Source organism: Octopus bimaculoides, chromosome 29 (assembly GCF_046866305.1).
Source record: "Octopus bimaculoides isolate indiv1 chromosome 29, ASM4686630v1, whole genome shotgun sequence".
In the NCBI taxonomy this organism is placed as follows: Eukaryota; Metazoa; Mollusca; class Cephalopoda; order Octopoda; family Octopodidae; genus Octopus; species Octopus bimaculoides.
Window position 1 is genome coordinate 6,557,783 of NC_142956.1, and position 27,500 is coordinate 6,585,282.

Below are 27,500 nucleotides of genomic sequence, written 5' to 3' on the forward strand. Positions count from 1 at the left end.
TGTTCTTCTTGTTGTTGTTGATCTTCTTCTTCTATTTCCTCTCCTCCTTCTTCTTCTTCTTCTTCTTCTCCTTCTTCTTCTCCTTCTTCTTCTTTCACTTCTCCCTCTTGTTCTTCTTCCTCTTCTTCTTCTTCTTCTTCTTCTTCTTCTTCTTCTTCTTCCTCTTGTTGTTCTTCTTCTTCTTCTTCTTCTTCTTCTTCTTCTTCTTCTTCTTCTTCTTTGCTTTTATCTTCTTCTTCCCATTTTCTCTTTCTCCTTCATTTACTTTTCGTTCTTTTCCTTCCCTGCTACTGTTTAAATTACCTCCATTTCCTCCATCATCATTATCGACGCCTATGTCAATGTTATTATCACCGTCATCAATCTCGCCTTCATTGTTATCTTTCTCATCAACATTGCTAACTTCCGCATCGCCCCCTTCATCATCAATATCATTAATTACCATAAAATATCGCTATCAGATGCAGAATCTTCAACACTATCATCATCATCACTACCAACATCATCATAATCAATATCATATTCAGCATCATTATCATAGGCATGCTGATCCTCACCATTACCTCAATAATCCACATTATCAACATCACTCCCGTCATCAGCATCTTAACATTTTCGTCATTAACACTCCGGCCATATTTTCTTCGCGTCTGCCTCCTCAACATATCCATCACCAATGCCTCCCACTTCCCTCTTCATCATAAACATCATCATCATCACCATCATCATCCTCATCATCTTCATCATCTTCAACATGATAATCATCGTGATCTATTTACCATGTTTTCCTTCAGCTAATTGCTTGGCCATAATATTGATATTTTGTTACACATGTGTCTTCCACACAAGTTCTTAGTTAAATTTTTATTTTACAGAGATTTGGATGGTAATGCTATCAGGGAAATAAAATCGGAAACCTTCCAAAATCTTTCTAGTTTAGAAACATTGTAAGTTGAAACATTCTTGTTTATTGTATATCATTGACGAAATATATTTCTAAACGTTTCAAGTCTTCCAATACTTCATTTTAAACTCCCTCACTCGTCTTTACCTCCACTATCCGTCTCTGTCCAAAGTGTTTGTTATTTTCTTATGAATGTCTGAGAACTGGGATTTATGAGTGAGAGACAATTGAGGGGAAACATTTAGTGTATGCATGTGTTTATGTATATGGATATGTGTATGCGTATGTGCCAACATATGTATGTAATTATGTCTATATATCATGTACGGTGTTCATGTCTCAATTAACGCTGATTACCATACTGCACTTTCCTTCTTCTTCTTCTTCTTCTTCTTCTTCTTCTTCTTCTTCTTCTTCTTCTTCTTCTTCTTCTTCTTCTTCTTCTTCTTCTTCTTCTTCTTCTTCTTCTTCTTCATCTTATTATTATTATTATTATTATTATTATTATTATTATTATTATTATTATTGACATCAGCCTGTTAAGCCAAGCTTCACTTCGCTATGTGAATTTTGTAAAGAAAAACACGTAATACATGTATTTGCAACCTTCAACTTTGTGCCATCGCGGACAACAGGCTAATTACTGTCAAATGGTGAATTTATTTTCCTGTTTTGTCCCCCAATTTTGGGAGACAGGTCAATTGATTTTGTTTTCCAGTCGAAGTTCTTTGCGTTTCCCCCATCAACATGGAGAAAGCACAACAAAAGTTGGTGACGCTCATATATGGAAGAGGAGGAGAGGATGAGGAGCATCACCAAACATCAATAAGAGAGTGAGAGAGAGAGAGAGAGAGAGAGAGAGAGAGAGAGAGAGAGAGAGAGAGAGAGAGAGAGAGAGAGAGAGAGAGAGAGAGAGCGAGAGTGGCAAACGATGACACGCTACAAAAAACAACAGACGACAGCTGTATTTTTGTTGAAAAAAGAAAGCTCGAAACCAGCAGGGCCAATTTTTTTCGAGAAAAATCTCTTAAAAGATCTTTGGAAACTCAACGGTTCCGTTTTCGACACCATTGTTTGGATTAAAAACAGCAATTTTGAAAATATAAACAATGGGAGCCCTTTCCTGAGCGAGACGATGGACGATACGAGTACAAGAAACAACAACAACAGCTATAACAGTAACAGTAGCAGTAAGGACATCAGCAGCACCAACAACTACAATAACACAGTTGACAACAACAGCAACAACAACAACGGCGGCAGCAAAAGCAATATCAACTTCTTCTTCTTCTTCTTCTTCTTCTTCTTCTTCTTCTAATATGCTTGCCTTTCTTTGATCCTCCTTTCCTCCTCCTTCTCATCCTCTTCTTCTTTCTCCAACCAGTGTTTCTCTTTCCTTTACTTCCTCTTGTTTTTCTCCTCTTTTATCCTCGACTGCTTCTTCTTCCTTGGCTGTCGTTGTTTTCTTTTTCCTCTTCTTCCTTTTACAATTTATTCTTTCTGCTGTTCTCCTTCTGTTCTTCTTTTTTTCTCCCCTTTTCCATTTCTTCTTCTTCTTCTTCTTCTTCTTCTTCTTCTTCTTCTTCTTCTTCTTCTTCTTCTTCTTCTTCTTCTTCTATTTCTGCTACTACTACTCCTTTTCTTATTATTGTTCGCCTCCTCCTCCTCCTCCTCCTTCTCTTTCAGCTCTTCCTCTTTCTTCTGTTTCTTCTTCTACTTCATCTTTTTCAATTTTTTTACTTTGTTATCTTCTTCCATTGTCTTTTCTTATTAATTTCTTTCTTTTTTCTCCCTCTCCTCTTCATATTCTCCTCCTCCTCCTCGCCTTCCTCCCCATCATCTCAATTATCTATATCTATTCTTTTCGCCATTCTATTTCATATTTTTATCATAAATCTTTTCTATATGTTTATTATGAACTCAATTTTGTGTTACAGATTTCTGCAAGATAATAATACCACGTCAATTCAACGTGGTATCTTCGAAAATGTTCCGAATTTAGAAATATTGTGAACTGGGTCTCTTTTTCGTACTACTTAATTCACCATATAACTAAATTTTAATATCTTCCACCCTTTTATTTTCTCTATCTCTCTGTGTTTCTCTCTTATACTCTTACATTCTTTCCATAGTTTTTCTTGGGTGTATTTGAGTGTGTGGTTGTATTTTGTAGGAGTGTAGGTGTACGAGCTTATTTTTTCACTTACTCCTCCTGCATATGTAATCATGTTCTTATTATCTTGTTAATCATAAGACATTTTCTTCTTTACTTCATGTTCTCTGTTTTCTAAACGTTCGTCAACCTAATATTCAAATACTCATTTTAACTACATTTCATCGGGTTTTTTTCGTTTTGTTCTACTTTTTAAATTTTATCTTTTATTCTTTATATATTTACGTGTATCGATGTACACATACCGGGTATATCAGCAAAATTGTCCAAATCGTAGACTCTACTTCGGAACTTTGTATCTGAGGTATGTTTAAAAGTAACTCAGTGAAATTATCAGATGTTTTTCTAACATAAATGGATCCTATTTTGAGGAAGACAAAATGTTGACAACTCTCCAAGCTCACAAAAGGGTTCATGAATGAACTGATGATTGGCGAAAATGATATTTTCATGTTTTAACATAGCTCAGGATTGAGAGCACAGGAAGCTTTAGGTAAAGTTCGAATGTAAGCTGCAGGGAGAATTCCGGCCAAAATTCTGCTTGTTAGGCATCAACAGTTACTCTTCTTTTGGCGATGACTTCCTCAACGACTTTTCCTGTCTGCACCACAAGCTTTCTCATGGAAATTTTCATCAATGTCCCCTTCTTACGTCATGCGGAGGGAGTTTTTGAGATCTTGCAAGTAAGTGTGGGGCCTATCACAAGCTTTTTATGACCAGTTCATTCCAGATGCTGACGTCTAAATATAAGAACGAACGCTAGTGACTTCTACAGATTTCAAAACTATCTACTTCAGTGCGTTACAGCTTATAACCAGGAGGATAAGTGAAATACCCAATTAACAATGGCCAAATGTTTTCAATTCCCAATTAGGAAATAAAAAAAATAAGCTAGCCTGATGTATTTACGTAGAGAAGAAAAAACACATCAGTTATTTCGAGTTGAACTCAGCCACAGCCGTTATGGTTTTCTTCTGATGGAATATTGCTGATGGTATTAGTCAAGACTTCATCCATATTTAAAGAGTTCACTTTCTGTTTCAGTACCCAGTCACGTTGCTGTAATAGTTGTGTAGGATAACAGTTGACAATAAATAGCAATGCGTTGGTTTTAATTTTAGTGGGTTACCATGAATATTTCAAGAAAGCTCTCGTATAACCACTGCATATACTTTTCCAGAGCTTCCTTACATGTAGCAAATCCCAAAATGCTAACAGAATGTATACTGATAAAGGAGGAAGCAGAGATTCTAAATATCAAAGGTATGTATGTCTCAGACCGCACATATTAGGAAAGTTATGAGACACGTTGTCAGAAAGTGGTTGATTATACTCCAAGAACAAAACTTGTTCACTAACATATAGCATGGATTCTGTCCAGGAAGGAGTTATCCTACACAACTACTACAGCAACGTTACTAAGTACGGAAACAAAAAGTGAACTTTTCAAATATGGAAGATGTCTGGACTATACCATCATCAATATAATATTTGTACATTAGATGAGAATGTTATGTAAAGCCCATATTGTGCACACCAGAAATCTCTTTGTTGATTTGGTTATTCTTATAACTTGTCATCTTCCATTTTTGGATGCTCGGGTATCACAGAATACTTTCTCTTCCGTTAGGGTATCTAAGTTAGATTAATAAAAAACTACTCCTGTCCAACTTATAGACAGAAAATATCATAGTGAACAAGAGCTTTTATTTAGTTAGTTTAGACAGTATATGAAAACAGATTTATTGACTTGCACTTGTTATAACTTATATTTGTTTCTTTCTTCCAGATATTTGCAGTCCAACCGAATACAAAACTATGAGGATGGTGCGTTCTTATTCCTTCCCAGTATAAATAACATGTATGTACAACAAATCTTTCATTATTGGAAAACCAAAGGTCTTTGTATAATCATAAAAAGATGTCATCAAATTAAACTCAGAAAAAATGTCACCAAACTAAAATGAAAGAAAATGTCATCAAATTCACAGTTATTTAATACAGTTGACAATAAATAGCAATGTTTTGGTTTTAATTTTAGTGTATCAACATGAATATTTCTGAATATTGTGTTTTGTCATTGCAACGTCAGTGTGCAAATAACATGAAGGTTGGTTTGATATAATTTCATCCAGGCTCGGAAATACGAGGTCTATTCAAAAGGTGTCCAATATTTGTATATTTCATGAATTTTATTTAATCTTCTTCAAAATACTCTTCTTGGGATTACACACAGTTATCCGAAAGGATCTGTCACTGTTAGCATCATTTTTGGAACACCTTCTCGTGTGTTATCCAGCTCTTCCCTCACTTTAGGTGGGACGTGACGCCATTCTTTCTGCACATGCGTGAAAATGTCCTCGCTAGTATGTCACGACGGTATGAAGACTTGGTATACCGAATGCCCTAACCACTAAGCCACGCGCCTATATATATATATATATATATATATATATATATATATATATATATATATATATATATATATATATATATATATATATATACAGAGAGAGAGAGAAAGAGAGAGAAAGAAACAGACAGACAGAAAGACAGACAAACAGACACACAAGCATAAACAGAGAGGGGGAGAGAGATCTCAGAAAGTAAATGGACATCGTCATGAGCGGGTTTGAAAGATATCTAGAAACAAAAGTATGTCCTCTGGTAGATTTAAATCGCTAATCTAGAATTTTGTAGACTTCTGTGCGTTTTAATGATTTAACTCGTCTGGACATTGTACTAATGAGTGATGTCTGAACAGGTAGAACGGAAGAATGAGGTGTGTCTATTTACTTTTGAGGCATTTGTGTATGTGTGTGCGTATATGTGTTTGTGTGTGTGTGTGTGTGTGTGTGTGTGTGTGTGTGTGTGTAATATTATATTATAGCCCCACGATCTCCACATTAACATTTAGAATATTTTCATAACTATTCTTTTGAGATCAGACATTTCTGATGGTTATTGGGTTTGACACTTTATTTCTAGTATGAATTACTAACCAGATCAGTTCTTTCACAATAACAGTATTTATTCGTTCGAATCCAGATATTTTTCACTGCATGATGATAAGACCCATCTGCACGTAAAGAAACAACGACCAATTTTGTTAACAGGCATCATTTTTACCGTCCTAGGTATGTCTAATATAATGATAATTATGCAAAAACAAACATTTATTTAATGTGACGATTAACTTTCAGCAACAAATATAACCATAACCGACTTTATAAGGAATATAATCATGTTTGAATGGAAACATTACAAGAAACATGACGTCGTAAATTTCTTAATGATGGAAATATGAACCTCCATATGAGAGAACATCCCTGACGCGTTTATCCATTGACTTTATCGAGTGTAGTACTGTCAGCAGCATCCCAGAGCGCATATCGTTGAAAACTGCCGTCCATATTCATATATCTTCCTCTTCATAACACTCCATAGATTTTTAATCGGGTTTAAATCGGGTGAACACGGTGGTAACTTCATCAAACGGTGTCCAGAGAAGTTTAATTTCTGTAGGTATTCCACAGATTCCTTAGTTTCATGGGATGGCGTATTATCTTGCATAAAGCCAAGCGTTCTCTTTAATGAAACTTTCTGCTTCTTCAACCATGGTTTCAAATTGTCCTCCTAAGACGGAAAATGGACATTAGATGTTATCTTAATTCTGTCTGGAACTTTCCAGGAACCAACAAATTTGTCTCCAATGATGCCAGCCCCAAATCATGACTCCATCTCCTCTTAGTTAGCGTCTCAGACGATAAGGAGATTTCCGTTAATTGCATCCCATCTTTTACTCCACCTATCTTGTTCCTCTAGGGTAGTACGGCTTTAGTTAGTAAAGAGGACTTCGGAAAAAAAATCTATCTTCATGTAGTTTTCTGCACATTTAACTCTATTTTGTTTTTGAATAGCCTTCAGAGGGAGCCATATAACAGGTTTCACATTCCTGGCTACCTGCTTCAGGAGGTGACGCCTGGTAGATTTGGAAATGTCACCCCTACTACAACATTTAAGCAGTTCTCAGACACGTGTCACAACGTATAAACACTAGTCAGATACGTGTTCGTCGTAACATCCTTTGTTATACATGACAAGGTAAACCTGGAAACAACCCTTCATATACACTTGTCAGCTCTCGAACGGACAGCAGAAGACGCCACAAATTTCTTCATAGTTCGATGATCTCTTCCCAGGATCTTTGATATTTCCAATGTCCTTTTTTTCCAGGTTTTGAGACGATGGTGGACTTCTCATTTGATGTTAAATCACGTTTTCGACCCATAAGAACATTTTTTATTTGGTATTTGCCTAATACTTTTGGACTGTAAATTTGTAGCTGTTTCATGAAAATGGCCGCCGTTTATTTACATCTGCGCAAATCAAATTTATTTTACTGATTCGTATTAACAAATACTATGTTGGTTCTAAAAATCTGAGCTGCCTAATAATTTGGCACGCAGTGTATATAAATAATAATATACACACTCCATTAGCCAAGGTATGAGTTTTTTTTCTGGTTCAGATTGTTGATAACTAATCACACATACGCATGCATATAGATTTTCTAATATATATATTACTATTTTTTAGTCAAAGCAAGAAATAAAATTATCAAAAACAACATTATAGTAAATGAAGTAGCAAAACCGGAAACGGAAGATAAATTGTATTTACCCAAAACCACAAACATCACATAAACACACCTTGAAACACTTATTTTACATCCATTAATAATATAGGCTCGATAAAATGTCTAACGGTCTTTCTTCCGGTTTTACGTTCAGACTTCAAATTCTGCCAAGGTAGGCTTTTGGAACCGATCAAATAGACATCTGGTGAGCACTGTGATCGATGCAATTGCCTATTCCCCTCATACAGCATTTCAGGAGTTGTGGCGGTAACAGAAATAATTATCAGTATAGTCTTAAACAAACTAGATTTAAAAAATATGAATATATAACACTTCCAGCGAATTGTTTTTGAATATTAAATTACTGTAAGGTAGCGAGCTGGTAGAATCGTTACCGCGCCAAGCAAATGTTTCCAATCTCTATCATCTAAAGAAGATACTCTCTCTGCATTCTATGCAGATTTAATTAATTCCCTGATACTTGAGAAATTGATATCACTTCACAATAATAACATGAATTCTTATTTTAATATTTCGTATCATAGTAATATTTGTATATTTATCGCCGTATTTAAATAAGAAGAATAACTAAGAGCAAAAGAAAGTAAGATATATATGATTACTTTATGTTTCAATCCTGGTGGAATACATTTTCATAGCGTCAATGATTTTTAAAAAATTGTGATTTACTCAGTTTTTCTCTCTTACACAGGATGGTGAGTTAAATTTACATTAATACCTTCCTGTTATAGGTTCAGATCTTCCCTGATTCATCTTCACTCAAGGCTTTAGCGACAAAAAATCGCGTCTAAAAAAGTTTACTCAATACCAGAGACACCAAATTGCCACCATTTAATTTCTGGCAGCAAACCGTCCCTAATCCATGATTTGAAGGGATCGGTTTACGTGGCTCTAAATGTTCTCCTTATTTAAAGGTATTTTATCATTCAAGACATAAGCTATAAGAGAGTAGGAACTTTACTTATTTTCGGTTTCCACCAGAAACCATTTCAATTTATTGTTGTTATTGACACATTTTGGAACAGAACATGAATGTCATTATTTGTATACTCATGCGCGAATTATCTTATCCTTCTTTGTTGTGAAATACAACAGGGGATTCTCTATACCTCTAAAGTACATTCACTTAGAGTTTTGTTTATAATTGCAGATACCTCGGAAACAATAGGGATATGATGTGTGGATGTCACCTGCCAGCCTTGGTAAATTATACGAAGAGAATATTGAACAGAAATGTAAATGTCCAGGGCGTGTGTCAGACAGATTTAGGCAATAACCAAAGTAAAGTAATACCTATAATGGAATACTCGCAATGTCAAGGTTAGTAAAATCTTCTTTGTTTTTGTTATTTTATTATTACTACTAACATCGTCGGGGAGTTAGCACAATTGTTGGCACACCGGACAAAACGCTCAGCAACATTTCGTGCAACGTTACAGTCTTAGTTCACACTCTGTCCAATTCGATTTTTGCCTTTCACCCTCTCGCGGTCGATAAAATAAGTATCAGTTGAACACCGCGGTCGATGTAGTCAACTAATTCCTTACCCACAAATAAATAAGGCCATGTGGCTTATTACCATAAAGAGAACTCCGGAATATTCTCTCCTGCTCATGTTATATCAGGAAAGACTGGATGTGAATATATATGTACACACACACACACACATCCACACACAATACACGCACACATACATATATACAAAGTGGCTCTGTGGTAAGATGCAAGCTTCCCAACCAAATGGTTCCGGGTTTAGTTCCACTTCGACAAGTGTCTTGTTCTATAGACTCATTCGACTAAGTCCTTTTGAGTGGATTTGGTAGACAGAAACTAAAAGAAGCCCGTCGTACATATATATATATATATATATATATGTGTGTGTGTGTGTGTGTGTGTGTGTGTGTGTGTGTGTATGTGTGTGTATGCATGTATGTATTTGTGTGCCTGTGCTTGCCCCACCCACCATTGCTTGACAACCGATGTTGGTGCGTTTACGTCCTCGTAACCTGGCAGTTCGGCAAAATACCAGACAGAATAAGCACTATACTTACAAAGAATAATACACATTCATATATATATATATATGTATATATATATACACATGCATATAAGATACCGTAATTGAGAAAAATCTATGCATTCATATAATAATCTATAGCATATTATAAATCCATTTTAGTCAATCTCACCAATTAGCTTTGCACTGGGATTAAATAACCTGATAATAGCTAATTGCCTGGGTAATTAGCGCCCCGTACTATTCGGTGCTGCCAAGTATGGAAAAATATATGGTAGCGGACCCTGTCGTTGGAAGTGAAAAATGTAATATAGAGTTTGTGGATATAGGGAAGAAAACTGAAAGGAAGTCATGAGAAGTTAAATTAACGATTGGATTATAAAGTGTTATGAATGGTCTTTAAAGAGAACCTATTGTTAATACACATGGTGAGGCCCGTAGTAATATAACATATAGCTTCTCACATGTGAGTATGAGATAAAAATCTAACCTCCCTTGTTCACATCGTTGTCCGTGTGCTGAGATATTGTGACTTGATTCTATTCATGGCTAAATATAATCACCATTTTCTCCTATTACAAGGAGGCTCGCAGATCTCCAGGTTTGTTTTTTATTTAAAGTACGCTGTACTTTTCTTTGACAGTCACACATGCCTTTTTCGGACTCTGACATTACGATTCTCTAGGATACTTAAGAAAGGGTTATAATTATTGAATCTGGTTTTGAAAGGACCTTCATTTCACCTCCCACGAAATCGTTTCCTCTTTTTTTTTTTCACAGCATCCCTAAACCTGATGTTACATTTTCCGCCGCATTAACAGTCAGCAGTATTTTGTTTTCCAAACCTGCCTGACCTGAAGAACACGTGATACTACTTAACCACATTGTTATCCAATATCCGATTACACTGTGAAACACGATTTTTGTCCTTTGTTATCTACTGTCATTTCCTTACACCTAGAAAGTATGAAATATGACCAATATTTCCTTCAAAATTTGCTTTTGTTACATTTATACAAACCCAAACAATCCTTCTCAGCACATAGCTATGACGCCCCCCACTACTTCTGCTTAGCATCAGAGATAATCAGCCAAGGGGTTAAGGTCAAGCAGGTTGTAAGCAAATTTGTGGTATTGAGCAGAAAATTTGCAATAACCATATTTCTACTTTAGCAACTTAGCAATGAATCTGTCTGAAATGTAATGGAAAATAGGTCAGTTTTGAAAAATTAACATCCAGGTCACAATAGCAAAGTCTGAAAGAAAAAAACAGAAACAATCAAAAGTTCTGTGACAGTGTTCTACAATAGCCATTGTGAAACTGATTGGTAGCATCAGCTGAAATGGATTTATAATACTGTATACGGAAATTAATATATATACGGGATCTTCGGACAAAATTTGACATTTTGTATAAAAGGAAAAGTAAACAAGATATCCAATCCAAAAATAAATGTATTTTAAAACATCAACTAGACTATTGTTGGGAAACGGCCGTCCTCAGGATCTACCATGTCCTCAAAATATCTCCAGAACTTGGGTAAGTACGTTCCGCACTGCGCCCAAGGGAGAAACGTTGGATACTTCCTTGACTTTGGCCACCAACTCGACCTTCTTATTACTGACAGACCGACAGGTGTTTTTGTTTTCAGCTGTCTTCCACACAAATGGGAGAAATAAGAGATCAGAAATTTCGGCTGGTGAAGTGGTAGAGATTCTTCGAAAACCACTTCTGACATTTTCCGAAGATGTACTAAAGATCCAAACCTTGTGGTCGCAAGTATGCCCTTCCAAAAGCAACTCTCTATCTCTCTCTCTCTAGCTCTCTCACTCTCTCTGTCTCTCTCTCTCTCTATCTCTCTTTCTCTCTTTCTCTCTCTCTCTCTCTCTCTCTCTCTCTCTCTCGTGAAGGATTTGCCTAGGGTCTATAGCAGTTTCACATAAACATTTGAATTGAGCCTCAAGCCTTGTTCCAAGATGTGAGGCAACATGATGTCATCCGCACTGGAGTTACACCTAAGGACCACCAGAGTTTGTCTTGAAGATGTAAATGTGTAGGTAAGGACTCGTATATGTGAAAGGAGAAAGGGAGAGTGTTATATGTGTTGGGTTGTTACAGTCGCGATCGGAGATGCGTGAAAGAAAAGGAGAAATGAAAGCACAGAGGTAAAGATGCAATTGTAGAGTAGGTGGTGGGGATGCAGATAGCAAAATGTTAAGGTGGGAATTTCAAACAAAGGTGTGTAAGTTTTGAGAAAGAAAATAAATTCCCCTTTGCTCAAGAAATAAAAAGCGGGATATCCGGTGTTGAAGGTCAATTCAAGGATGGACTGGGATCCCTTTGCCAAGTCGGATATCTCTAAGGTGATCCGTGAAGCTATTGGCCACTCGGCAGTCAGTTCAACCGATGTAGATGGAATTGCAGAGGAGATTTTACTGTTTTCATATGAAGTCGGTAAGAAACCCTAATGCAGAAAGTGAGGTGAAATTGGTGGTGGTGGAAAAGAAAAAGCAGAATTGTTAGTGAAACATGGAGCAAAATACGGATCTAAAGTCGTGGGGAGGTACTGCAGATGTATGTGCATGAGTGTACGTGTGTATGTATGTGTGTATGTGTGTGTGTGTGCGTGCGAATGTAATTGTATGTATTTATACACACACACACAAACACACATATTCATATATTTCGGGGTATTAATTTTTTTCCAAATAAACACGCGCACAGTAAATTCGTTCACCACTGGTATATTACTCTTCTTATTTTACCTGATGTCCATTGTCAGGAAATCTTTTGTCAAACATCTGTGACCTCTTCAGAGACACTTTTCGTCCTCGTGTGTGCTCCAGTTTCACATTAGGAATCACATTAAGAATCTTGCAACACAAACTCATAAACGTATATATGCATACATACATAAAAAATAAATATATATACGTACATATATATATATATATATATATATATATATATATATATATATATATATATATATATATATATATATATATATATATATATATATATATATTTATATATATATATATGTATGTATATATATATATATATATATACATATATATATATACACATAAATATATATACATATATATGTATGTATATATATATATATATATACATATATATATATGTATTTATGCATATATATACTTATATATATATATACACGTACACATATATATATATATATGACAGCCACCCCACCAGGAGGACTCAAGCAATATCCAACCTGAATTTCCACAGGGCGGACTGGAAGTCAATTCGCAGAGAGATTCGAAATCAAAACTGACATGACAGCCTTTCTATAAAAGACAATGACCTCAAACTAAGTCATTTTATGTCAACCATAGAAGACATATGCACCAAATACGTGCCATATAGAAAGACCAGCAAACACGCCAATAGAATTCCTAGAGACAGGAAAATCCTTATGAGACACAGAACAAAGGTCTCAAACCAGTTAAATAGAGAACTGGAGGATAGGAAAAGGGCTAAATTAAAACTAACACTATTAGAAATAGAAAACAAAATTAAACTCTCCCATGAAAAGGAGAGAGCAGAGAAGGAGAAGAGAGCAGTAGAAAGCATAAAAACATACCCCAAGGCTTTCTATAGATTCGCAAAGGAGACTGCTACGGTACAGTATAATATAGGACCCCTATTCCTGCCTAATGGCTCACTGACTGCAGATCCCACATGGATAAGTGAAGTGCTCAGTACACAATTCAAGAGTGTCTTCACTTCTCCTCTGAGTCACATGCAGATAAAGAACCCAGCTGATTTCTTTGACAATAGCACTCAGCAGAAAAATACTGCATCCATTACCTACATCGACATTGAAGAGGAAGATGTGATAGCTGCCATAAATGAAATGAGCTCAAATTCGGCAACTGGCCCCGATGGTTTCCCAGCTGTACTCTTAAAGTCGTGTAAACAAGAACTAGCAGGACCACTCCGGATACTCTTCCAGAGTTTCCTTGCAAATGGTAAACTTCCCAAAAAGCTGAAGGAAGGCACCATATGTCCTATCCATAAAGGTGGAAGCAGAGCAGAGGCTGGGAACTACAGGCCCATCTCTCTGACTTCACATATTAGCAAAGTCATGGAACGAATTGTCAGAAGGAGATTGATTGCGTTCCTAGAAGAAAATGACTTGCTGAATGAGACCCAGCATGGTTTCCGTCCAGGTAGAAGCTGCCTCACGCAGCTCTTGCAGCATTATGACTGGGTCCTGAAGCAGCTACTTGACCATTCAAATGTTGATGTGATATATCTCGACTTTGCAAAAGCCTTTGACAAAGTTGATCATGGCTTGATATGTCACAAGCTGCGAAACATTGGCATAGCTGGTAAATTAGGAGAGTGGCTGCATGACTTCCTGAATGGTAGAAGTCAGACAGTTGCAGCCAATGGAGAACTATCTAGGGAAACACAAATATTGAGCGGTGTTCTACAAGGAACTGTTCTGGGGCCACTACTGTTCATAGTGGCCCTTCTGGACATGCCCACGGTCACTCGGAGAGCCACTGTCACTAGCTATGCTGATGACACAAAGATATCTCAGGCAATAAAGAATCCTGATGATATTGTAAGCCTGCAGAATGACCTAAATGCAATATATGAGTGGGCAGAGCGAAATAATATGCAGTTCAATGCAAAAAAATTTCAAGTACTGCGCTACAAGACCACAAGCACCTCCCAACTGGCATACACAGGACCTGGAGGTACTGCAATCCCAGAACCACAAACAGTAAGAGATCTGGGCATCAATATGTGTAGTGATGCATCATTTCACATGCACATTGTCAAGTTGACAGCAAAGTGCAGACAACTGGCAGGGTGGATACTGAGGACATTCCGTACAAGGGATCAAAAAGTCATGTTGACTCTGTGGAAGACATTTGTTCTGAGCCGCCTAGACTATTGCTTTCATTTGTGGTCACCACACAGTGTTAAGCGGACAGCAGAACTCGAGGCAATTCAGCGGCACTATACAAAAAAGATCGCCACAGTCCAATAGATGAACTACAGGGAGCGACTGAAGGCACTAGGTCTCTACTCCCTGGAGCGCAGGCGGGAGAGATATGTAATAATATACATATGCAAAATACTGGAAGGACTGGTACCAAACTTTGGCATCAAGTACTACAGGAATGCCCGCACGGGTCGCCACTGCATGGTGCCAAAGGTACCGTCCACTGCATCTCACATAAGAACGAGATACTGCAGCAGCCTCGGTTTCAGAGGACCTCAGATCTTCAATGCCCTGCCAAAACATTTGAGAGACATGCAAGACATGGATACGGAGGTCTTCAAGACAAAACTTGACACTTTCCTCTCCACGGTACCAGACGAACCAATGGCTCGTAATGAGACGCAGTTTAGGGAAGCTATGTCAAATTCTCTCATACACCAGATGTGCCATCAAAACTCTTGATTGGACCATGTCAGGTGGGGGAGAAGAGCCATGCGAGGAACGTGAAAATCACGGTGGTGCACCAGCATGACCGCAGCCACTTGGCTGAAACACATAAATAAAATATATATATATATATATACATATATATATATATATATATATATATATATATATATATATATATATATATATATATATATATATATATATATATATATATATATATATATATATATATATATATATATATTATAATATTAGGGAGAAAATCCAAAATTACAGGTAAAAACTCAATTAAAATCGATTTATAAAAAATTTAAATTACATTGAGCTTTATAGATTATGATATGTATAAAAATATATAGTTTTAGGGAAGAAAACCAAGTTTTAAGAACTCATCGATGAAAATTGTATTTAAAACGATAATAATTGATGTAAGCTAGTTTTTGTATATAATATACATGTTAGCATATATTATAATGGAAGTAGGGATGATTATGGAATGTTTATTATTTCCATATTTTCATATTTTTAATAATTTTTCTATCTTTATAAGATAAGTATTTTATATAAATTCATTTGGCACTTATTGTTGGTTGATATATATATTTATTTTTTATAATTATTGTTCTAGTTACGACCTGACGATTAGCTGTATTTTTGAATAGAATTTATGTTCGATAATTTTAATTGATTTTAATCGATTTAAATTTCCTTTCTATTTGAAAATTAGTTATGAAACACGTGTAGTCATTTTATTATCATTATCTTATGATATTTACTTTGTTTTATATTATAGTCATTTATTGTGCTTTTAATTATTGTTTTCTATATGTGATTGTGGATTTTCATCGATGAGTTCTTGAAACTTGGTTTTTTCCCTAAAACTATAGATTTTTATATATACATATATATATATATATATATATATATATATATATATATATATATACTTATATGTATAGATATTACAAACATACATATATACATACACGAACATACATACGCATACACTTATCGTGCTGACACAGACGTACAATTTTTAGCGCGTAGTCATGTGGGCAGTGAGCTCCCATGACATTCATTTTACTATTTTTTGTGATTGGTGAGAGAAGCGACACGCCCTGAACACTTACAATAGAACTAACACCCTTAGAGACTGTCAAAGGTTCAAAGTGTTCACATTAAATTGGGTTGGTGTTATGCACACCTTCAAGAAAACATATGTATCCAAAGATACACACACACACACACACACAGACATATATATATATATATATATATATATATATATATATATATATATATATATATATATATATATATATATATATATATATATATATATATATATATATATATACGAATACATAAACATATATATATTTGAAAGAAAAACTAATGAATGATATTGTTTTTATAGTTTGTTTAAATGTGCTTTACTCACTTCATGCATCATAGGCATTTCAGCTGTGACCACCCAGTATTCGGCTGAGATTTTCGAAGACTGAAGGCTCTCTCTCTCTTAGCTAGAATTTGAATTGGTCAAATCACCATATAGAGAATGCTTCATTAAATCAATGATTATATCTTAATACGTTGTTACAAAATTTAAATGACATTCACAAATTTCATACAGGAGTTCATTCTACAAAAGCATAATCATCAGTTTAGAATTATTTCCCTTTATTTTAGTTTTTCCACCATTTTCGCACTTTTTGTGAGAGCATGAATACAAAGAGAAAAGGCCATCAAGTTGCTTCCATAGTATTCTTAGTTTCATTTTTGGCAAAACTGAAATACATGTAAATGAAAATCGTAACATGCTTTTGTAGTCTTCATTAATAATTTAGGTTTAAATATTTCGCATGTATTGATTCCAGCCTTAAAACTTTTCCACTTTCTTTACATCACAAAGTGATTATTTTCTCTTTTATTATTATACATTACATATTTGGTTCCTAAATAGGATCACTTTCTTGTATTGTATAGATTACTCGTTATTTCAACGGAATTTGCAGTGTCAAACATGCTCAGGGATTATGTGCAATGAAGGAGAAGCGACAAAGTGTACAGGTGATGAGGTAAGCTGAAATGTTACTTTCTTCCTTTTGATATACACTTAAACTACACTTAAAGCCAGTATGGCTACGTAACTTGTTTTAGAAATCCATGTAACTTGTTTTAGAAATCCATGTAACTATAAGTAGATACAGGCACCTTCTTGGTCTTTCAATCCTTGACTCAGCAGAACAAGGATTAGACATTTGAAGTAAGAGAGGGGTGACCAGCATTAGGCTGGTATTCATTTTCAGCTGAGCTGACTGGAGCAACGTAAAATGAAGTGCTGCTTTGTTCAAGAACACAAGGTGCCATTCGGATCAAGAACCGATCCCACGATCTCATGTATGACCTCTTCCCTTTTCCTTCCCCGATAAAAATAAGTGCACTTAAAGTGAGATGTGTGAATATACGTGTCTTGGAGTCAGCTTGGAAACAAGGTCCGTTGTTCAACGACCTACGAGTTATGAGATATTCCTGTATCTTAGAAGTTTCGTTTGAACGATGTTATCCAGCTATGTCATCCGCAAGTCACTGAATTTCAAAGTCTGGCCAGTCGCTCTGGAGATCAGTGGTACTAGATGCTCCACAGTGGTGTTCTGAAAGCAACACATTCGTACAGTTTAGTAGTTGTGTGGCACCACTTTGTGAAGGAGGCTCGATTTCCCATGACATCAGAAAGGTTTCCTAGGGAACTTTCGATCTCAACTAGGTGTATTAGGAACTGTGTTTAATAAACAAGGTGGGATTGTGTTAAAGTAATTCAAAGAAGGGGCTACAAATAACATCGAAACCCTGCTTAATAGTTCCAGCGGTCTATATGTTTCCGACTGGATTTTCCTGATGTAAATGTGCAGACACGGAGCATCGACGCATTGTCATCTTGATCGTATCTTAAAAGAGTGTTAGGCCAGAAGATGAGGATAGTGTAGGATATCCTTAGTTTAAAGTGGTCAGCTACACAGACCACATTTTTTTTTACACGGTAAACTTAAATTTGACCCATAAGCAAGAACCCAGTTCCTGGACGTTGGACGTACCTCCACGAACTTGCAAACAATACAGGGATTAGATTAATGAAAGTTAGTGATAGCGATTGAAGTCGCAAGAGCGAATGGCACTTCTCTAAAAGTATAGACCTGTGTGACGGACTACAGTAATTGGAGAGGGTACTTGCCCTTGGTGTTCAGAATGAGGTTAGATGGCTGGGTTCTTCGATTGGTTCTAGAGCTCCTCCTCCATTACGGGGATCACATCACTATCACCTTTAAACTCGTATTCCATTCGCTTTTATATTATATACCGTGCATGCTTATGTTCATATATCTATAATTCCATTCTATATGAATCCTCACACTTTATTTCTTTCTGTGTACTGGTCCCTCATCCGTCGCACACTAGCAAAATACAAAAATAATTATGGTTATATATTTAAGAGATGAGGAATTATGTACATTATTTACATTATCTATATTTGACTGATATTCGTCCCTATCTTGTTTGTTGTTAACACAACGTCTCGGCTCCAGGCTTCATCTGGTGTCTTGTGGAAATTTCGAACCTGTGTTCTCACTCCTAAGGTATATTTCGATGTTCTACTACCGGACCAAAGAAATCCTTTGAATCTCTCTACCCATTTTAGAAACTTTGTTCTTATCAGCGAGAGTTCGATGTTGCTGACATCATAAGAATTTATAAACCTCACGAAAACATTAAATACTTTTTCTTGTAACGTTGTATATATATATCAATAATAATGATTATAATAATTAATTTTATTTACATTATTTATATTTGACGGATATTTGTCCTCATTTTGTTTGTTGTTAACACAACGTTTCGGCTGATATACCCTCCAGGCTTCATCAGGTGTCTTGGGGAAATTTCGAAGGATTTCTTTGAACCCGTGTAATTCGAATTCCACTCCTGTAATCATGTATCATATCACATATCAGCACGGCTATCGAAGCCCGTTGAATATGAACACCAAATCGCTCTGTCGCTCATTTTCAAACGCAGAAAAAGAGAAACGTTAACTTCCATTTTACAGGAGTAGTGGATTCGAATTACACGGGCAATCTCCCACACCTTTTTATCCAAACGGTTTTATAAACCAATACTTACACGCCATTATTTATAGCTTGCCTACTTCAATATCTAACATCTCAAGAAAGAATTATTAACAAGATTGTTGTTCACCAGTGATTTCTCTGGATCTGGGATATTTTCTCTCCAAATTTTATGAATATAGTGTATCTTCATTTTATTGCAATAGAATATGCATGTCGATGGGGAACATATATTATACCCTTTGTATCCATTTATGCATTTTCTGTTTTATTAGCAAGACCTGAGTGTTTAAGTCCAGTCCTTTATTTGATTATCCTCATTTACGACAGTTACCGTTGCGCTTGTTTCTGTTGTTGCTGAGGTTCACACGTAAGATATTTCGTACACTTAATTTCTATGAAGAATTCACTCTCCAATACTCAACAAGTTTCGGTTAAATGATAAGGTTTTTAATGGAATTTAACCTTTCTCTTTTTCTGCGCCTGAAAATGAGTGACAGAGCGATGTGGTGTTCATTTTCAACGGGCTTGGATAGCCGTGTTGTCACGTGATATAATAATGTTAGTTATCTCCAATGTATATCACACATCATTTACAAGCGATAAATATCAGTAAATCTCTCAGAACCTTACTTATGCAGTTGTATTTCAACATTTTATCATTTTCTATCGATCCAATTCGTTGCTTTTCGGTAATTTTTGAGTAATAATTCATTCAACTTTCTCGCACACTAAATATTTCATGTGCTGTTGCTGTTGCTTGCAGCATCAGCATCAGCAGCTTCAGTAGCATCAGTAGTAGTAGTAGTAGTAGTAGTAGTAGTAGTAGTAGTAGTAGTAGTAGTAGTAGTAATAGTATCAGCAGCAGAAGTGGTAGTAGTATGTGATTTTTTTTATTTATTGCAACAGCCTGTATGTGAAAATACGATAACGACGAATGGCGTTACACTGAAGTTTGAAAAATCCTGCAGCACATACAGAAATTGTCTTGCAGCTCTGAGAAGCAATACATTTAAATGCAATAAATGGACCAGTGGTGCTTCTTGTGTTAGTTGTTGCAGTGGAAACTTATGTAACAAGAACGATTTCATTGGTAAGCGGTGTTTATTTTCTTATATAATTTCACTTGATTTATTAGACATGAAAGTTTAATAAGAAAATTAGATAATAGTTAATATATTAAAAAGTATAATCGCCGTAATGAATTTTCAAAATTTATCGCGTTGACATCAGAGGTGCGCACATCACTTGGCCATTCCCAGAGAAACAGATAACGCAGCTGTTTATATAAACAACTATTCTTGTAACTTCAGACACCCGGAGAAATTAATTTCTATACATATTACTATATAACACAATATTTAAAATCAGCGGCCTGTCAACAGGTATGTCAGTACACGTTGTTAACATACGCGCATACACACGCATACACACAAGCACACATAACATATATATATATATATATATATGTGTGTGTGTGTTTGTGTGTGTGTGTGTGTGTGTGTGTGTGTGTGTGTGTGTGTGTGTGTGTGTGTGTGTGTGTATGTGTGTTCTTCGTTCATGGGTCGGCTGCGTTTTAGGTTTAAGAAAATATATTCTTAATGCACCTGGTGTTAAAAGCACCGCAAAATAAGTTAGAGGGAAGTGAAACACCTCACATTAGGTCCCTTTCCTGAGTGACAGACAACGATGTATGGTCAGTGTTGTGACTTTTAAATTTCACGTACTGAACAAGACCTGCTGCAAGCTATATCGCAGACTATGAATGCATGTTAAATGGCTTAAACTCTAATCCATAATTGAATCTTTTTTCGTGGTATGAAATTATGGAACATGCCAATAGAGGATTTTAAACTTTATAAAACATTTGACATTTTGTAATAGTCGGCGATATAGATTTCAGCAGGCCTTGTTTGGTATGCGTCATTGAAACGTCACAACAAAGATGAAATATCTATGCGTGCCACTTTGAAAAAGGTCCTGATATGAGTAGCCACGTGTTTTTAACACCGGATGTAATAAGAATATATTTACCTACACCTAAAACACAGCCGACCCACGAACTAAAATTACACACCCTTGCGTATGTGTGTTCAAGTTGTTAAGCATCGACGTCCACCCTTGCAGAACGGAATTTGGGGAGAGTTGTCTCGCCTCTCCATGACTTTCAGGTGCTTAAAAAACCCGGTGCTTTGTGGTAGTAATACTCATCGCACTATTTTGGAGCCTACTATTCAACAAATCATCTTCCTTAGGTATGGTCAAAGATATATATAATTTAGAGATGTTTCGACCACAGATGGGTCCAGGCCATATCTAGCTTAATAGTACCACCCAATAGGATTTGCTAAATCCTTCTTGTGTCATATTTTGTGGTCTCATGGCTCATTCGAGTAATGACTTCTCGTTGATTCAATTGTATCCATGAATATGCGGTTTCCTGACATCCCTTGAATAAATTTGTCCACATTCCCTTCAAATGTGAGGCGGCCCTTTTCCGCGTTAACCTATTTATCGTTCAAATGATGTATTGCTCACGGCGGCGCAGGAGAGAATAGTGGTTATATATATATATATATATATATATATATATATATATATATATATATATATATATATATATATATATATATATATATATATATATATATATATATATTACATTATATTAAAATTGTTTCACTCTAATTATTTAAATATATATATATATATATATATATATATATATATATATATATATATATATATATATATATATACACACATACATGCATACATATATTTTCTTCACTTCGAGGATATATACTCCTCTTACAGGAATGAAATCATCTTAGTTATCTATGAGAAAACATACATCGATATATTTATATATATATATATATATATATATATATATATATATATATATATAAGATAAACAAGAGTGAAAAAACTACAGAAGGCTTGTGTTACATGGTTAAAGTATATATTCAAATTGTTATGTCAGAAAAATGTTATAAAATTTTGGGTATATAAACGTTGTCTTTGGAGAAATAACCGGTTTCGTGTTGTCTTTTCAAATTTCTCACAACACGAAACCGTTTATTTCTCCAAATACAATGTTTATATACCCAAAATTTTATAACATTTTTGTGACATAACAATTTAAATATATAGTTTAACCATGTAACACAAGCCTTCTGTAGTTTTTTCACTCTTGTTTATCTTTTATACATCCAACCACGTGCTTTCGCATACCAACTTTCTCACCTATATATATATACAAATTTATTTTTTAAAAAATAAATGAAATTTGCTGTTAGAATATTATATGAGCAAAATCTCAACAGGGTTAATTGACATAAAAAAGATTACATGTTGTTTGACTGAGATTGTAAACTGACTGAACCGAATAAAAGTAAATAAGACAATTTATTCGTTATAAATGTGTACGTGCATAGGTTTTACTAACTCTGTTGTGTGTCTTGTTCCTAATCGCAATGATACACTTATATTTTACTATCCTCCCATAGACTGGACCAATTTCTTTGTGTTTCATCTAATTTACAATTCAACAATTAAGAAACCCAGTGAATACAAACCATCTGCTGTAAACGTATCCAGAGCCGTGAGTATCTATTAATTCTCTGGCACTGTCTGTCTCTCTGCTTCACTCTATATACACTACACAAATACTCACAGGTGTACGTGTGTATATATTTATTCTCTCTCTGTTTATTTCCTCGTGTTCCCTTCTGTTGAAGAGCGTAGGCTCGAAACGTGAAAGACTTTCTCATCTTCCCGACAGTTAAATGAATACACCTGTTTCTTGTTTATACACCTTTCTCCATCGTTTGTTTTTCTGTAAATTTCAACTCTATGTATATACTTCTACATATATATATATATATATATATATATATATATATATATATATATATATATATATATATATATATATATATATATATATATATATATATATATATATATATATATATATATATATGCATGTATCCATGTATGTATGTATGTTCATGTGTATATCTATGTGTTTGTGTTTGTGTGTGTTTATGAGTAGCTAGTTATTATCCCTGTAAAAACACGTGCTGTCCAATTTAGAAATCAGTAGATTTCTAATTGTATTTAGAAATTGAATGAATCTAGACTTGGCGAGAGGCTTAGTGTTTGTAAAGGAATAGGATAATGTAAGAGATTTACACCCTCGTATTTGATATATGACATAACGAAGCAGGGCAGGGGAAGAAAGTATATATAAGAGGCACTACTATTTCTATTACACGAGACTCAAGGATCTATATTAAACGCTCACAATGAAATGCTACCAACAGGAATTTGCCTATCGCTCACAGCTCTTTAATTTATAACAACGAGCCAGTGTACCTTTACTTACTGAAGGGGAGGGGTCGGAATTCTTCCACAACATCACCCCTTTTTAGAATCAGTCTCTCCTATCTTTTCCCTTTTTCAGAATTGAACTCCGCTCCGATTTTAGATATTTATACGTAAAGGGTTCAATTTTAGTGTTCCGTTCTGTTCCGTATTCTGCTGCTAGAAAGTGTAGTACAAATTGTTTGTCTGTTGGTACCTCAAGTGTGACGTACATTACCTCCATCAGGATATCATTTAATTTCTCGTAACTGTTTCATCCGGGCATTTTTTTCTCAGGCTGGTTAATATGTTTTTGTATTCAAAATTTTTTAACACGAATACCATTCTTTCAATTTGTTTCATAATTACACCGTCGTTCCAGCTTTCTTTACCATATCTATAGGCTTAAAAAAACTATGTCACCTAACATTTTAAGTATTCTTTAAGTATTTTTGTTGTTCGCCCCTTCTAATTTTCACTCGGTATCAACTTACCGAAAACAGATTTGACCATTCTAGCAAACATCAATTCTGCAAGTGACATTCCCGACGGTCTATTCAGATTAGTTATTAGTCGATATATATTAGAAATGGTTGGAGTGCAAAATCATCCATCACTTCATTGTTCGAGTTTTTCAATGTCTTCTTGAGAGTGTCAGCAATCGCTCCACTTGTCCATTTGACTTAGGACGAAAGGGCGAAGTAGCGACAAGTTCGATAATGAACATCTTACAAAATTTTGTGAACTCGTCTGACGTAAATTGAGCTCCATTATTAGACACGGTGATACCCGGAATACTATGCCTGGCGAACAATTCGTGTAAAAAGCTTATTGTAACAGATGTCGGATTTTTATTTATGCACTTCCGGCCACTTTACTATTTAGCCTTAAAATAAACCGTGCATATTCGGAAAACCTTCCAAGATTAGTGGTACCGTGCATTTTTCTCGTATTCTTTTATTCTTTTAATTGTTTCAGTCATTTGATGGTTGCCATGCTGGTGAACCACCTTTTAGTAGAAGAACATTACCCCTGGATTTATTCCCTGTAAGCCTGGCGCTTATTCGGTCTGACTCTTATAGTGAACAGCAAATTTCTTCGAATACTCATATCGACGGTGAATGAACAAAATGAGGGGTATATAGACAGCCGACAACTGATGAAGGGTCGTTCTCTGTTCTTACTTGTCCTGTTTTCTATTTTGGTCTCTCATTGTATTTAAATCGTCTGTTTTTACTATTTCAATCCCTTTTCTTAATTTCCATACAAATAATGTATATATGACTATTGCAGATGGAGGATGAATTATCAAACTTGACAAGAGCGTGTAAAGTTGAATATTGTGGGTAAGCAAAATGGCATTTAACGTTTATTAAAATTTTGTTATATTTGGGATCAAAATATTCCATTGTTTTATGATTTGAGTATGCACTAATTTTTTACAACAACAATGCTGTACTTGTGGAACATAGGATACAAATTTATACTTTCAATCAACCGTTAAACTGTATGGAATAAATGGTAAGTAACCAGTAAACTCACATATAAATATATATATATATATATATATATATATATATATATATATATATATATATATATATATATATATATATATATATATATATATATATATATATATATATATATATATATATATATATATATATATATATATATATATATATATAGTGAGAGAGAGAGGGAGGGAGAGAGGGAGAAAGAGAAAGAGACTGAACTACACAAGAGTGTGAACACAGGTGTGTACATATATCTTCGTTATCATCACCATCATCATCATCATCATCATCATCATCATCATCATCATCATTATTATCATCAACAGTTTTGGTATGGCCTCTATGGCTTTACAGAGTGTCCCGTGGATAGAATACATTAAAATATGTAGAGACTCTGCCTTGTGATTTCAAAGAATAAAGAGACTACAGAGCCTCTATGACTGAAGATGAGTACAAGGAAAATGTCATACTTTAAGACGTGGTGAGGTGAAAGGGTGAAGCTTGAACAAAGGAAGACATACAAAGTGGTGAGGTGGTGGAAGTGGAGAAAGCGAAAGAGGTTGGTCTCTAATGTGAGAGGGAGTACTGCAGTTAGAAACAGAAGGGAAGGCATTCATGTTAGTAGTTGATAAGAAGGGGAAGGAGAAAGCTTTCCAGGTGATTAGGATGGACGCAGGGAGATGGAACGAAAGGGAGTACCGAAATATGGTTACCGTTATCAGGATGGGTCAATATATTGTCTCACAGCCAAGTAAACGATGGGAGAAGTAGAGTGAAATGGGGAAAATTGGGGTTACCGTTCATAGATTGCGAGCTTCATAGATGGGGATAAGATAAATGAATAGAGACAAACTACCCCATTTGATAAGAATATTTGGCAAATACTCAAGTGTGTTAACCGTTATACTTTCTGTGGGGAACTGATAACTTCTTGTTGTTGATTTCTTGTATTTGGTGGTTATACTACCTAGTGACATATTTTGTATGTAGATAAGACTTTAACATATGTGACATTCTTTTTACCTAAAACCGTGATGTATTCTCATGAAGCACACCAGAAAGTTGTCAGATTGTCGAATCTTATCTTCTTATAAAATAATATGTACGTTATTAATACTGCATCTATCGCTAATATATATATATATATATATATATATATATATATATATATATATATATATATATATATATATATATGATTCAATGAATTAATAGGTCCACATTATATCCAAAGGTACATATTTTTTCTTCTGATGAAATTACACTCATGTCACATAAATGTAACTTCAATTTACAAATTTGTGATTATGTTATTGTGTATCAATTGAAATGTCTGTAAGAAGCGAGAATGTGTTCTATATCTTTTAGGCGGTGAATTCCTCGCTTCCCTCCTCTTCCTGCTTGGTACTTCCTGGTATTCTTCGTCTGCTGTTTCAGTGTTTTTACTATCGTTCTTTTCTTCCTCATTCTGGTATTCTCCATCGGGATGTTGATCTTTGATCTGCGGACAATTTACTTTTATGTGACCCCCTCGTATTACAGTGGTAGTAAGTGGGATGTCTCCCCTCTACCCCCAATCATGATGTCATATCTTCTGGTAGCTCAATTTCATCGCCTATTCCATCCATGTCATTTTCGGTGGCTTTGATTGTCACTTCCACTTCATAAACCCCTTCAGTTCAGTTGTTTGGTTCTTGTAGAATGTGAAGAGTTGGCCTTTCGTCCGAATTCGTTAAAATTGCAGCTATAAACCACATTTCTTTTCTCCCGAGAGGCACCCTGTCAATCCTGACTTTCGCATCAAGCTTGCCGAGACAGCTTGGCAGGAGCACCCATTCGTCCGACCTTAATGGCGTCGCGGTGTGCTTTTTTCCGTCCTCCCTTTGTATTAATTGTCTGCTTTCCTCCACTATGCATTCAACTACCACCATGTCTTCAATTTCGAAGTTAACGTTGGGATCATTCTTATGCAGGCTGGCTACAAAAGCGTAGGTCCCGGATCTAGCAGGCTCGGGCGTCTGCACTATTTTACTCGTTCAGCATCTAAGTAGGGGAAAAACAGCAAACAAATATCACAGCCCGAAGACAGAACAACGAAATCATCACTAGGCACAAAGCCTTTAGCAAGTGGTTTAACAACCGAACTCAATGAAGCGACTCAATTCATATGGGTTCTATATCTCGCTTTAAAATTGACAGTACTGCTTATGTACAACCTATCCAATTTACCCTGCTCTTTAACAATGGATTTATATATAGTATTAGTAATCAGGGAGAATCCGTCAAG

The 27,500-nt window shown here is 35.4% G+C and overlaps 1 protein-coding gene across 3 annotated transcripts in view; it reads left to right on the plus strand.

Moving 5' to 3' along the window:
• The window catches only part of LOC149130320 (uncharacterized), a 148,204-nt gene that overhangs the window by 17,919 nt on the left and 102,785 nt on the right, over nucleotides 1–27,500 (plus strand). For all 3 annotated transcript variants that reach the window (XM_089345181.1, XM_089345182.1, XM_089345180.1), the window contains exons 6-12: nucleotides 876–947; nucleotides 4,867–4,938; nucleotides 8,888–9,057; nucleotides 17,185–17,276; nucleotides 20,232–20,415; nucleotides 22,835–22,929; nucleotides 24,987–25,039. In XM_089345181.1, the coding sequence (XP_089201307.1) occupies nucleotides 876–947; nucleotides 4,867–4,938; nucleotides 8,888–9,057; nucleotides 17,185–17,276; nucleotides 20,232–20,415; nucleotides 22,835–22,929; nucleotides 24,987–25,039 (738 nt within the window). The remainder of the gene's footprint in view (nucleotides 1–875; nucleotides 948–4,866; nucleotides 4,939–8,887; nucleotides 9,058–17,184; nucleotides 17,277–20,231; nucleotides 20,416–22,834; nucleotides 22,930–24,986; nucleotides 25,040–27,500) is intronic.